The sequence below is a fragment of the Prunus mume genome, linkage group LG6 (genome assembly GCF_029339155.1).
Source record: "Prunus mume cultivar Tortuosa linkage group LG6, ASM2933915v1, whole genome shotgun sequence".
NCBI lineage: Eukaryota > Viridiplantae > Streptophyta > Magnoliopsida > Rosales > Rosaceae > Prunus > Prunus mume.
In genome coordinates, this window is record NC_142703.1 from 642,703 (window position 1) to 657,653 (window position 14,951).

Here is a 14,951-nt window from a genome sequence, read left to right on the forward strand (position 1 = left end):
ATGGGTCCACCGCCAACTTGGTGGAATTTCTTCATGAGGCCGGAGGATGATGCGCATGAGCTCGAAGAGGTAGAGTTGGCACCAGCGAGATGGATGATTGGCGGAAGTCAAGACGCTGTTAGAAATCAGCAGGGGACGGAAGACAACCATCGACCAATCTACATCGGTGGTCTAATGGAGCGAACTTGGGCCAAGATGGAAGAGCTTTTGAGAGAATTCAAGGATTGCTTAGCTTGGGATTACGAGATGCGGATTGAGTCGTGACTTAGTCGAGCGCGCGCACCAATGGTGGAAGATTTCAAGCCCTTCAAGCTACCGCCCGCGGATGTCGCGCCAGTAGAATTCTGAGTTAAGGAAGAAATTGTAAGGCTTGTAAAGCCAAATTTATTAAGCCCGAGCTAGATCGTAGAATGGCTTTCAAATATTGTACCTGCAAAGAAAAAAAGCGGGAGCAATAAGAATATGTGTTGATTTTCGTAATCTTAATCTTGCAACTCCCAAAGATGAATATCCCATGCCCATGGCCGACCTCTTAGTCGATGGGGCGGCCAAGCATGAAATTTTATCATTCATGGATGGGCACTCCGGCTATAACCAAATTTTTATAGCCGAGGAGGATGTCCACAAGGCGATAACCGAGTGCCGGATCCATTGGAACTTTTGAGTATGTGGTGATGCCCTTCGGCCTGAAAAATGCCGGGGCCACATATCAGCGGGCAATGAACGCTATTTTCCATGACATGATCGGTCGAAATTTAGAAGTTTACATCGACGATGTTGTTATAAAATCGGAGTCTAGACTAGGCCACTTGGATGACCTCCGGTCGGCCTTTGAAAGAATGCGGTGGCATCAATTGAAAATGAACCCAAAAAAGTGTGCTTTTGGGGTATCCCTTGAAATTTCTTAGGATTCTTGGTGCACCAAAGGGGGATTGAGATTGATAAAAATAAGGCGAAGGCTATCATTGATCGCGCCCCCTCCAAAAAACAAGAAAGGAGTGCAAAGTTTATTGGGCCAAATTAGCTTCCTTCGAAGGTTTATAGCCAACTCCGCGGGGAAAGTTGAGCCTTTCTCATCTTTGCTAAAACTCAAAGATGAAGAGAAATTTCGGTGGGAAGAGATTCACCAAAGGGCATTTGACGCCATTAAAGAATATTTGGCCAAGCCTCCGGTGCTCATTCCACCAAAGCGTGAGTCGACCCTTGAAACTATATATTTCAATATGAAACTCCATGAGTTTACTAGCCCAAGACAATGATGAAGAAAGAGCAAGCGGTATACTACCTCGGCCGAGATTCTAGCGGCCCGAGAAAATATTCTCCGGTGGAGAAACTTTGCTTGGCCCTGTATTTTACTGCGACCAAGTTAAGGCATTACATGTTGCCCTCCGTGGTGCATATAATCGCCAAGGGTTTGATAAAATATATGCTCACTGGCCCAATCATTAGAGGCGAATAGGAAAATGGACAATGGTTGGCGATTCCTTTCGATATGTGCCCGACGAAATTGTTGGGGGCAAGCTTTGGCCGATTTCTTGGCGGCCTACCCTTGTGTTGAAATGGAGGAGATGGATTTCCTCGAGGTGGGCACATTGAGTTTATTTCCATAGGCGCCTTTATTTTGTGGGGTCTGAACATTTAACATGGTAGGGCGGTGTCATCATTGAAACGCCTAAAGGATTCCGAACTCGTTATTCTTTTCAATTGGATTTTAATTGTACCAACAATCAGGCCGAATACGAGGCCCTGATCATAGGGTTGGAAATTTTGAAAGAGCTTGGGGTAAAAAGTGTGGCGGTCATGGGAGACTCAATGTTGGTCTTAAAACAATTGTCTGGCAACTACAAGGTGACTAGCCAAGCTTTGCTTGGATATCATGCGTTGGCCAGCCAATTGATGGAAGATTTCGATGATGTGAGACTCGCCCACTTACCGAGAGAATATAACACTCGGGCCAGCATACATGGCCCAATGCATCCGGTGGATCTCGAAAGGCTCTCGAGAGCTTTTTAAAGTTGAGGCGATCTCTCCCTCCGTCTTTGAAAGGGGTTCCTAGAGATTATGGTGTTAACCATAGGAGAGATTAGGCCACGACATCGTGCAGTATTTGAAAAATCCAAATGGGTCATATAGCCAACAAATTCGGCGGAGGGCCCAATATTATGTGATAAGGGATGAAGTATTGTTCCGCATAGGTTCCGATGACTTGCTCATGAAATGTTTGGGCAAAAAGGAACAACTCGTAGCAATGACCGAGGTCCACGAGGGGATATGCGGTGCTCATCAAGCTGGCATCAAGATGAGGTGGCTTTTAAGAAGGCACGGTTATTATTGGCCGACTATCCTCAAAGATTGCATTGAATATGCCAAGGGTTGCAAAGACTGTCAAAGGCATGGGCCGATCCAACATGTCCCGGCCGGACCAATGAATCCCATTGTCAAGGCTTGGCCTTTCAAAGGTTGGGCAATGGATGTGATTGACCAAATATACCCAAAGTCATCTAAGGGCCAGTATATATTAGTGGCCACCGATTTTTCACAAAGTGGGTGGAGGCTGTCCCACTAAAGCAAGTTACTCAAGTTGAGGTGATAGAATTCATTGAGAAGAATATCATCCATCGATTTGGCTTGCCGAGTCCATCATGGTAATGAAACAGGCGTTCATGGCGTGGCCCCTTTCAAACCGCGCGAAGTGGGGGAGTAGGATGGTTCAATCCACCCCATACAATCCCAATCAAATGGCCAAGCGGAGGCTAGTAATAAGGTGATAAAAGGGATTTTGGAAAAAATGATTGATAAAAATCCCAAGGAATGACACTCTCTCCTTTCCAACTCTCTATGGGCGTATAGAACCTCGAAAAGGTCCGCCACGCAAACAACGCCATTCGCCATCACCTATGGCCATGATGCCGTCTTGCCACTTGAGATTTCGGTTAAGTCCTTAAGAGTGGTTCGCCATGCCGAATGGAGTGAGGACGAATACGGGCAAGCCATGGCACAAGAGTTAGATGACCTTGACGAGGTCAGATTGGGCGCTTTAGATAGATTGAAGGCCCAAAAAGAGGCCGTGGCTCGAGCATACGATAAAAAGACCAAGGCCAAGAGTTTTGGGGTCGGAGATTTAGTATGGAAGACCATTCTTCCGGTGGGATCAAAGGATCCAAAATTTGGCAAGTGGTCTCCAACTTGGGAAGGCCCATTTCTCGTCCACCAAGTGTTAGGAAAAGGGGCGTACAAGTTAAGTGACCAAAATGGTCGGGTCCATGATGCGCCGATCAATGGTCGATTTTTGAAAAAATATTACCCAACGGTTTGGGAAATGTTTAAGAGATAACCTGCCACGAAGAAATAAAAATCTCAAATTTCAGAAATTGAAAAGTTTTGGGTTTCAATTTGCTTACCTCTACACCAATTCCGAAGCTAAACAAATCGGGGGGCAATGTTTGGGGGTGGTGGAAACCCACCTAATCCGGGCACGGTATATTGGATGGAGAAGAAGAATTGCGGCTGGGCTAGTGGATATGGATTGTTCTGTTGGGCACGAGCAGGGTGGAAGTTCGTAGCCGAGGCGGGGTGGAAGATTCGTGGCCGGGCGAGTGGAAGTTCGTAGCGAGCGGTGGAAAAAGAGCTGGCAGGCGGAGTGGAAGATGCGCGGACAGAATTGGAAGATTGACGGGTGTGATGAGTATCTGCGGCCGATTGTGATGAATAGGCAGTTGGACACAATTTAGTGCGGCTGATGAATATGCGTTTGAGCATAAGGGATGAATCACAGCTGTAACTTATTGACCTAATATATATATATAATATTGTATATCACAATGGATGGCTACTTTATGAGCCCATCCATGGGCGAACATTTCAACCAAGGTGTCTTGATTCATTCTCCCATATATGCATATATTGATTTTAGGAGGATAATGTACGTGACGGAGGCCTCACAAGGAAGAAATCGGGAGTTTTATAGTAACTCAAGTGTTCCAAAACAAGGAAGAATCAGCCATCGAGAATATCAGCATAATCTCACAGTTTAGGAGGGCTTGAAAGGAAAGATTTTAAAGAAGAGTTGACATTTGGCCATTCAATGGCTAGCCCATGGGCTGACGAGTGCCCTATATAAACCTTGCTCCATGAAGACATCAGACACACAACATCAGACAAACAAACCTATCTTTCGTCTCGCACTTTTCTTTTCCTAGACTTAGGATTTTATTTTTCAAGCACCTAGTGTAGTGAGTTCTTCGTTTTGCTAGTGTAAGTTTATATTTTCCTTGTCGTTTAAATTCTTGTTTCATTTATATTTCTTGTCGTTTCAATTCAAGTTTATTTCAATTCCTTTACATTTAATTGTTATCGCACTTCGATTAAATTTAACTTCAAGTTTATTTCCTTTTCGTTCTTATCGTTCTTATCGCTTTTATTTTATTCTTGCTTTATCTATCGCTTTGATTTATTTTATCGCATTTCAATTCTTGTCTTTACGTTTATACGCATATTTAGTTTAATTGCATTATTTTTACTTAAACCATAAAAACCACAAAAACATCCATTCGAAACCTAACCATTCTCGAGCCCGAGAAAGTGAAAGAATCTAGGCCAAGAAGAGGTTCCTTGCTTGGCCGATCAATCGTTTGATCAGAAGTTAGAAGCGCTTAACACATCCATCTATTCTCATTCCATTCAAGCCCAATTTCGGGGCTTGGTGGTAGCACGCCAACCGCATCCAAAAGAAGAAGGACCAAAAGTTCCTTCCGTCGGCCTTCTCGGCCGAAAAGAGGGTAACAGCGATGTACTTTCATCCACACCCGTTCAACAATATTTTCAATAAGCTTTCTTTCACACCTACAAGGAGGAAAAGTAAAAGGATCATGAAGTCTAAAATATAAGCCATGGGTTTTGTTAAGACATATAGAGAAGTTGTTCATTCATGCTTACTCATTCTTTGAATCTATCCCAAATAAATTGGCTACTTCTATTAAAGCATCTCTCCAGCGCTTCACCTTATCGATGTCTTCCCTAAACCTTTTCTCATGCTCAGCGAAGACGTCGGCAAAACTGCTGGCGCTTTGTTTTCTCACATGGGAGGGATCCACATGATAAAACACTGGCAGAATTGTGCCCTTGGATTTCATGCATTGGAGAATCTTTGTAAGCTCATCCAAGCACCAGGAAGAAGATGCATAATTTGGCGAGAGAACAACGATTGCAAGCATTGATTCTTCGATTGCTTTGATGAGCTCTGAAGAAATAGGTGTCCCTATTTCAAGCTCACGATCATCCTTGAATGTTTTAATGCCCCTGAGCTGCAATTCGTGGTATAAATGGGATACAAAGCTATTTCGAGTGTCCTCACCCCTGAAACTCAAAAACACATCGTGGTTCGGTTGAGGAGCAGACTGATGAGGTGAAGGAAGAAAGGCAGAGTCTCTTTGGGTGCTCAATGCCATTTGGCAATCTGCTGCTGCTGTAAACACTCAATGAAAATAAGCCTTTTGCTAATTAAATAAATAGAAGATGATGATAAATGGCTTGCATAAAGTAAAGGATTAAAATTTAGAGAGGTTTTTTTTGGGTAAATGAAAATTTAGTAAGCCAGAGGAAAAATAAGGAGTTGAGGGAACAAGTTTCAGAGCAAAGAAAGGAAACAAAAAGTCGGACAAGCAAAGAAAAGAAATCATATTATACGTTGAGGAAACAGAGGAATTCAACAGAGAGAAACATTAGAAGGAAAAAAAATACGAATTTCAACATTTAAAACAAAAATATAAGCCTCATGACTACACAAGTGAACTAAAAATTGCATATGCTTTAGTCAACGTTACACCGAACTAAAATTACAGAGCAAACCAACCAGAAACTCACAATAAACACAACTTCTCAAGATCGGCCAAAAAAACCGGCCTACAAAAGCAAAGCTATGATCAGAGAGAGAGAGAGAGTTGCAAAACGTGTGTAGTGGCGACCACACGCTTCTCTTGTCACCTATCTCCAAAGACAAGTAAAGAATATCGTTTGGCTTATTCCATTAACGAGTTAGCCAGTTTGGGATTCTTTGTAACTTTTAAAAAAGTTGCTTGCTGTACTTGCTGAAAATAATTAGAGTAAGTAAAGTAAAGAGCTCCGTGTTTGGTAAACAATATTTTTAAAGTGTTGTTAGTACAAAAAGCAGTGTCAAAACCGTTTGGTAAGTTTTAATATAAAATTGTTGTAATGCTTGTAAATAATGACTAAAATAGACATTATGTTAAAAGTGTTATGTAGTAATCATGTGGTAGTAGTGGTAGTGATGGAGTCGAGGTGGTGGTGGTAGGGATGGCGCTTGTGGAGGTGGTGGTGGATGTGGAGATTTTGAAGGAGGTGGTGGTTGTGGTGGTGGTGGTGGTGGTGGAGGTGAAGGTGGAGTTGGTGGTGGTGGTTGTGGTGGAGGTGGAAGTGAAGGTGGAGTTGGTGGTGGTGGTGGTGGAGTTGGTGGTGGCGGAGGAGGTGGTGGTGGTGGTGGTGGCGGTGGCGATGGCGGTGGTTGTGGAGGTAGTGAATGTGGTGGTGTAAGTGGTGGAGTTGGATGTGGAAATGGAGGTGGTGTTATTTTGTAAAATAAATGATGGTATTTTGGGAATTAAAAAAATTCATTAAAGGTTCATCTCTGCTAGAAAGCAGGCTTTAAAAAAGCAATCCATAATTTGCTTTTAAAAGCAGCTGTCACAAAGACCGCTTTTAAAATAATCGTGATATTTTATTTTAAAACACCTAAAATCGCTTAACTTTAAAGTGAAGCAGGTTTTTGGAGAAAAAAAAAAAAGCAATCCCAAAATGGATATACTTATGCTTAACTTTACTTGGCATATTTCTGTATATGTATATACATACTTATTTGAAAATTGTCTCGACACATTTCAAATAAAGTAAAAGGAAATGGATCTTTCCATGGAGAAGCCAAGTAATTTCCTTATGTGATGTGAAATTGGGTCTATTCATTCACCGCCGGCAGCAATAACTTTGCCAAGAATCCTCGTAGCAAAAATCATAAAATAATAAATTGTAAAAAAAAAAAAAAATTGTTTATATGCAATTCCAACCAATTTCACCACACAAAAAGACAAAATAGAGGAAAAGAAAATGAAGCAGCGTGGAAGAATACCAAAGGAAGACTTGAAGGCACCCACACATAAGTTTGAGATAAGGACCACAATTTCCATACAAAAATAAGGTAAAGGGACAAACTAAATTTCATGGAAGTTTGGCAACAAAAAATTACATATTTTGGGTTATAGGGTTATATGAGAGAGATCCAAACCTGTGCCAAAAAATAGAGAGAGAGAGAGAGAGAGAGAGAGAGAGAGTTGCATTTGAAGTGTGGGTGGTGCTTGACACGAGTTGGGCAAAGCGAGGAGAAAAGCTTAACAACATCGGGTTCGACCAAACTTTGGCCCATTAAGCTTAAAGCTACCTACTTTGGTTTGTAAGCCGCGAGCCAAATGATGATCCCTATATCATGTCATTTAAGGCATATATATTGATTATAAAAAGCCCACATCACTATGATCTGCTCTCATGTTTTATTGATATTTAGCAACTTCTAATTAATATTATTGCCTAATTTCACTTTTGTAGACTGTTATCACTCAAATCAATTTCACAAGGACAAACACCATTTTTATCAAAAATAGTCTAAATTTGGCCTTCAATTTCATAAAAATCAATTTTTTAAAAAAAACTTACAAATATAGTTGAAACTTCACTTAAATAGACTCGAATACCCTCAAAATAAACTTACAAATAAATTTGAAAATTATGGTTTTTAAAAAAAATTCAAAAAATTCACTATGATTTAACTAAAGACCTTTGCATCAGAACAATTCAAAATGGCACAACAGTTAATTTCATATACTATGCCTCAAGTAAGAGTTGTTCGTTGCTGCCGATATATCAAACCAATTCCTTTGTACAATTTCCAAGCATGGCATATGTGCTAAAATACACGAATATGATTTGAATACTTTAGGTTAAGTTTTATTCTTCTCCATGAGGTGGTATGTATAGGAATTTACATCAGTGCTTTATAAGGAAATAGATACAGTAATCACTTATGATAGTATCTCCTAACTATACAATGATTTGGCAACTATATAAAATAAGAAAGTAAATCCCTTAATTAATCAAGGAAGTAAATCTCCTTGATTAATTAGGAGACTCACGTCAACACTCCTCCTCAAGTTGGTGCATATATGTCACCAATGCCCAATTTGGTAAGTGAGTCATGAAATACTCTTCCACAAACAGCTTTTGTTAAGACATCTGCCAGTTAATCTTCTGATTTTACAAATGGTAGGCGGATGATCTTATTCTCAATTTTTTCTTTGATGAAATGTCTATCCACCTCAACATGTTTGATTCAATCATGTTGAACTGGATTATGGGCAATATTGATAGCTAACAATAACAATAGGCAAGTCTAGCTGAATACAAAAGGGGCCAACTAATGGCCTAATACAGATCTAAACATCATGAAATAGGCTACGAAGGGTAGTCTTGAAGCTCTCACATGCACTCTCTCTAGCAGATAGGGCAGATATGATGGGTAGCTTCTGCGCCTTAAATGACTTCACTACGACTGAGTCTTGGCAAAGCTAAGCCTCAAGAGGCCTATAGCTCCGAATATCCTCGGAGACCTCAGCGAGAATGGCAGCCCTCCTTTCCTGAAGGCACTGATGCTTCATTAATACTTCCAACCTCATGCCTCTTCTTATAGCCAAGCTTGACCTTCTCCCTAATGATGGCATTCGTTGAAGTAATCTGCTGCTCTAAGACATCACCTACCCTTAGTTCCTCTCAAAGGAAAGGATGGCGAGGAATCAATCTCGCCACCTCTCTAAAGAGATGCATGATCTCACATATCGTAGTCTGGTCAGAAAAAAAGTCGGAGTTCACCAATGCCTCAATAACGACCTTGACCCTGTCTCTCTCATCTTGGTCGGCCAATGGTATGCAATCTCGATCTCTATAGGACCAAAGTAGGGCCTCAGCTACAGGATCTAGAAGCACCTCGGCCACAGTTGAGGAAGTGGCATGATGAGTAGAAGCTTAGTAATAGTGGTGAAGCATCACTGAGCGAGATAAGGAAAGATGCCGCCAGGGGCCTACCAGTTAGATTATATGAATATCAAAAGTTCCAAAGTATGAAAAAAAAAAAACAACAATGGAAGAGATTGGCAAATGATACTTACATGGTCCAAAAGTGACTGAATAAGGTCATCTTGTTTTGCCAATAGTGGTCACTCGCCGCCACTCTCAACCAAAGCTCTAGCTATGCATGCCCGAAAGGAAGAGGGTGTGAGAGTCTTTATTCTTAAAATGTTAATATTTTATGGTAAGTATTTAATGATTGTAATTATATATGTTTTATTTTGGAATCTATGATATTAATGATAAGTAAGTGTTTTATTATTATTTAGTTTATATGTACATAATTCATTTGATATATGCATGCTTATCTTCCTCCAAATTTATTGTGTGGTGTTAAAGCTTTCTATTAGTTATCATGTTTTGCTGTCAAAACATGTGGTGCCTTCATATTATATTATTAAGTTAAGTGTGAATAGCAAGAAAGTTGGTATAGCTTTACAAATTTGGTTACGTCATGTAAGCAGGAGGTGGAACTTTAAGTTTTCCTCTTACTGACACATCTTCCAGCTTGCAATTGTTTAATAAAGTTTTTGATAGATATTTCAGCTTTGGCTTGAACAAAAAGGTTGTTATATTGTTATCCTTTAGTAAACCGCCAATTACTTCATCCAATAGAAGTAAAGGTGTAGCCGACATTCCTCTAGTATAAATAGGAATGCAATTCTTTCATTTTAAAACGCACGACATGCATGGTTTGCATGGAAAAACCATAAGAGTTAAAAAAGAGAAATACTAGAGAGAGAGAGAATTTGAGTGTGGATACGGTGGAAATTAGGGAGTCATATTACAATTCTAGCAATTGGGGGGCCTTTTACAAAGATTGATTTAATTAAATTTCGTGAGCATTATATTATGCATGGTACTGTTTGATTTACGTTCCTTGTATTGGGTGTTTACGTACTCTTAACTACTTGAACAATGTGGGCATGATTATATGTACATTTGTGATATTTAAATGAATACATTATTTTTATGAGATATGTGAACAGAAGAACTATATAATGTCATGGAAATTATTTGGAGTTCTTGGGTTGAGAAAATAATGGTGGAAAAACAGGGTAATGGGAATTATCTTTTGTGTAGTTGAGTCTAACTCTTGGCAGGTACCAGGTCTCGGAATCCCACAGTGCACATGGTTTTTATTGGGTGATTCGGGACTGGCGAAAGGGAGTTAGATAAGATGGCTAACAAAAGGGGGAATTATGGGATGATTAAAATGGGTGTTAATTCATATAAATGGGCATTCGGGACCAAGTGGTATGATAAGTCCATAAATTTACACATTTATGTACTCTTTATACTTATTTTTTGTAGAAGAATCTGATTTAAAAAGGACTTATTACTTTATTTTCTCAATTTTCAGCTTTCCAGAGCAAGTAATTTGTTTTCAACGGAAATACGACTTTTTGGTGGAGTTTTAGTACGAGACCAATTGGAGATGAAAGCTAAGACCTTGAAGATGATTGTGGAATTTTTCTAGAATTTTCGAAGCAGCCAGTCTTTGAAGTTAAGTCAGCATAAGGTGCAATCCCATCAAAACTATGCTGTTGTGGAAGAATGACTATTTGAAGACTTTACTGATTTTTCCTCAAGGAGTACGATATATGGCTGGAAAGATAAGACCAAAACCTACAATTTACATATTTTTCCCGAATTTTCTTGGAGGAGAAACAACCCCAAATGTGTGTGCAAAGTAGCTGATGTGTTATCCCAGTCCAAGTAGGAAGAGGAATCAATTACTTACCCATTTTGGATTTTTGCTTTAATTAGGTTTTTCTTTATTCTTGGGCTGCTGTAAAAGCCCAGCTAGGGTAGGAATAGACATGGGGTGTTTTATTTAAGGATGAGAAACAACTCCTGGAGAGACACGCAAAGACTAGGAGAAATTGGAGACACCGGAAGAGTACCGCAATTGGCTAAGTTTTATTGTTTCTTCCTTATGTTTTTGCTTATGTCGAATTCTATGATTATGTGTAACTAATTATCTCTTGCTAGGGCATGATGTAGCCCTAGTATGATAATCTAGTTTTCTTATTTTACCTATCTATTGATTGCCGTTTGATGTTGGATTCTTAATCACTGTGCTTAATAACTTTTGCCTGAACATCTCAAGTATGCATATTTGGGAGAGAATGATACATTACCAGTCATCATTGCTGCCACTCTCACTTCCATTGAAGAGGAGAAGCTGCTGCGTGTATTAAGAGAGTTTAAATCAGTGCTTGGATGGACCATTGCTGATATCAAAGGCATAAGCCCATCGGTTTGTATGCACAAGATACTTTTGGAGGAGAACTCGAAGCCAATCGTTGAGGCACAAAGGCGATTGAACCCCAATATGAAGGAGGTTGTACGAGCTGAAGTTTTAAAGCTATTAGATGTTGGTGTTATCTATCCCGTCTCGGTTAGTGCGTGGGTTAGTCTAGTGCATGTCATCCCAAAAAAATCTGGAATTACAGTAGTACAAAATGAGAATAATGAATTGGTTCCAACTCGCATGACAACTGGGTGGAGAGTTTGTATTGATTACAGGAAGTTGAACTCTTCTACTCGCAAAGAACATTTTCCCCTTCCATTTATAGATCAAATGTTAGAAAGGTTAGCTGGTCACTCACATTACTGTTTTTTGGATGGTTATTCAGGTTACAATCAAATCCCCATTGCGCTGGAAGATCAAGAGAAGACCACATTTACTTGCCCATTTGGAATGTTCACATATAGGAGAATGCCATTTGGATTGTGTAACGCTCCAGCCACTTTCCAACGGTGTATGCTAAGTATCTTTTCTGATATGGTAGAGCGAATCATAGAGGTTTTCATGGATGACTTTTCCATATTCGGTTCTTCTTTTGATAATTGTTTATCTAATCTAACCTTGGTTTTGAAAAAATGCAGGGAAACTAATCTTATTTTGAATTGGGAAAAATGTCATTTTATGGTTAACCACAGAATTGTGTTAGGTCATTTGATTTCCAACAAGGGCATAGAAGTGGACAAAGCGAAGATTGACTTGATTGCTAAGTTGCCACCACCAACTTCAGTTAAGGGAATCCGATCTTTCCTAGGACATGCTGGTTTTTATCGGCACTTCATCAAGGATTTCTCCAAGATCAGCCAACCCCTATGCAACCTCCTTGCTAAGGATGCCTCATTTGAGTTTGATGATAATTGTTTGCTTGCTTTTAACACTTTAAAACAACTTCTAACCACTGCACCTATTATCACTGCTCCGAATTGGAGTTTACCTTTTGAACTAATGTGTGATGCTAGTGATTATGCAGTTGGTGAAGGAAGGACAAGTTACTGCATGTAATTTATTATGGCAGCCGTACTTTGAATGATGCCCAGCTTAATTACTCAACAACGGAGAAGGAGCTCTTAGTTATGATCTTTGCATTGGAGAAGTTTAGGTCTTACCTCATCGGTTCAAAGGTTGTTGTGTACATTGATCATGCTGCCCTCAAGTATCTCTTGTCAAAGAAAGAAGCTAAACCAAGGTTAATTCATTGGGTTTTGTTGCTCCAAGAGTTCGACTTGGAAATAAGAGACAAAAAGGGTGCGCAAAATGTTGTAGCTGACCATCTTTCACGCCTCACCCAAGTTAGTGAAGATAAGAAAGAAGTGCTTCCCCTCAATGAGAGCTTTCCCGATGAGCAGCTCTTTACCATTCGTCATGGGTGCCATGATACGCAGACATTGCAAATTATCTCGTAGGAGGAGTTGTCCCAACTAATTTGAGTTACCAGCAAAAGAAGAAATTCCTCTATGACGTCAAATTCTATTTATGGGATAAGCCTTATCTCTACAAGTATTGTCCAGACCAGGTCATAAGACGATGTGTTCCAGCCACTGAAAAAGATAGTGTTCTACGATTTTGTCATCACTATGCATGTGGAGGTCACTTTGGTGCGAATAGGACTGCAGCTAAGGTTTTGCAAAGTGGTTTCTACTGGCCTACATTGTTTCGGGATGCCCATGATTGGTGTGCTATGTGTGACAAATGCCAAAGGGTTGGTAATCTTTCCAAACGTAATGAGATGCCTTTGCAAAGCATTCTTGTGGTAGAATTGTTCGATGTATGGGGCATCGACTTTATGGGACCATTTCCATCCTCCTGTGGTAATCAATATATTCTTGTAGCTATAGAGTATGTTTCTAAATGGGTGGAGGCAGTGGCATCACCAACAAATGATCACAAGGTTGTCTACGGTTTCTCCAAGGCACTATCTTCCCAAGGTTTGGCACGCCTAGAGCTTTGATTAGTGATGGGGGCCCTCACTTCATCAACAAGCCTTTGAAGGCGCTTTTAGCTAAATACAACATCACACATAGGGTGGCCACTCCTTATCACCCACAAACAAGCGGGCAAGTAGAGGTCTCTAACCGTGAAATCAAACGCATCCTAAAGAAGACGGTGAATGCTTCTAGGAAGAATTGGTCCCTCAAGTTAAATGAGACATTGTGGGCATATCGGACAGCTTTCAAGACCCCAATTGGCATGTCTCCTTTTCGTTTGGTATATGGCAAGGCTTGTCATCTTCCCGTGGAACTAGAACACAAGGCATTTTGGGCAATCAAGAAACTTAATTATGATTATCAAGCTGCTGGAGAAAAGAGGAAGTTACAGCTCAATGAATTGGAAGAAATAAGGAATGATGCATATGAAAACTCCAAAATTTACAAGGAGAAGACGAAGTTGTTTCATGATCAGCCCATACTACGTAAAGAGTTTCATCCTGGTCAGAAGGTTTTACTCTTTAACTCAAGGCTAAAACTCTTCCCTGGCAAGCTTAAGTCACCATGGTATGGTCCCTTCCTTATATTGCAAATGTTGCAAGTCTTTCCACATGGTGCCATTGAAATTCAGAATATTAAAGATGGGTAGATCCTATCCAGTCTCCGTGCATCAAAGTTGCAAGTCTTTCCACATGAAGCCTTACCTTGAGTCACCCTTTGACATAGAGAAGACCTCACTCCCTTTGAGTGAGCCGGCAGATCCTATCCAGTCTCCGTGCATCAAAGTCCAGCTCACGACTATAACCTAAGCGCTTCTTAGGAGGCACCCCAAGCATTCTTACCTTTTGTTTTTGTTTTTTGGTCTTTAGTTTCTGTGTGATTTCTCTTACATTATTCATGTTTTTGTTTTTGTTGTTTTTGTTAAGTTTTGCGTCATCAAACAATGGATTTTGTGTTCCAAAGAAAAATTTTCGCATTTTTCTAGCCCTAAGATGTTTGCAGCACGTTTCAGATGTGTTACAGTAGTTGTTTTGGTTATTGGTTGAAGTTAAATGCCATAAAATAGCAAAATAGCTTACTAGGTTCTTAATTTGGTCAAAATCAAAATTTCTGCCTAATGTCTTTTTTGTAGTTTTTCAGTCAATCTAAAGCCACCGACGTGTTTAGAATGGTTATTATGATGTTTTGGACCAGGTTTGGGGGTCTCTGGTGGCCTACATTATGTTTTAGGACGATTTAAAGCTCAAAAAAGGACCCAAAACACAAAAAAAGGCAGCTTGTTTTGCCAGAATTTGAAGATTTTTCGTCACCAAAGAGGTTTTAGCGACGGTATTCATCGGATTTTTCGTCACCAAAGAATTTTTTGCAGCGGTGTTCATCAGATTTTTCATCGCTAAAAGTCGGATTTCCAGATTTTTATGATACATATCTAGCTCAATTTCGTTCCAATTTCATCGCATTTCGAGAATTTTAGGAGCTATTACGGGTCCGTTGACATTCCAAGAAGCAAGTTGTGGGTGTTTAAGTTCGTT

The 14,951-nt window shown here is 40.1% G+C and overlaps 1 protein-coding gene and 1 pseudogene across 1 annotated transcript; one reads left to right on the forward strand and one right to left on the reverse strand.

The window, feature by feature from the left end:
- Nucleotides 1-3,323: 3,323 nt before the first annotated feature.
- Nucleotides 3,324-5,667, reverse strand: LOC107881375 (toll/interleukin-1 receptor-like protein). The gene is made up of 3 exons (XM_089054179.1): nt 4,936-5,667; nt 4,719-4,842; nt 3,324-3,335 (listed from the first exon to the last, which is right to left on the reverse strand). The coding sequence occupies exons 1-3, from the start codon at nt 5,445-5,447 to the stop codon at nt 3,324-3,326; spliced, it is 648 nt and encodes a 215-aa protein (XP_088910305.1). The 5' UTR covers nt 5,448-5,667.
- Nucleotides 5,668-13,220: 7,553 nt separating this feature from the next.
- On the forward strand, nt 13,221-14,068 carry LOC148915751 (uncharacterized; annotated as a pseudogene).
- The last annotated feature ends 883 nt before the right edge of the window (nt 14,069-14,951 follow it).

Bases quoted from the DNA above. Each gene is read 5' to 3' on its own strand.
- LOC107881375 (XM_089054179.1), bottom strand. From the start codon at position 5,447: ATGGCATTGAGCACCCAAAGAGACTCTGCCTTTCTTCCTTCACCTCAT. The intron at 4,843-4,935 runs GTAAGCATGAAT...TCCTCCTTGTAG, and splicing joins GGGATAGATTCAAAGAATGA to GTGTGAAAGAAAGCTTATTG.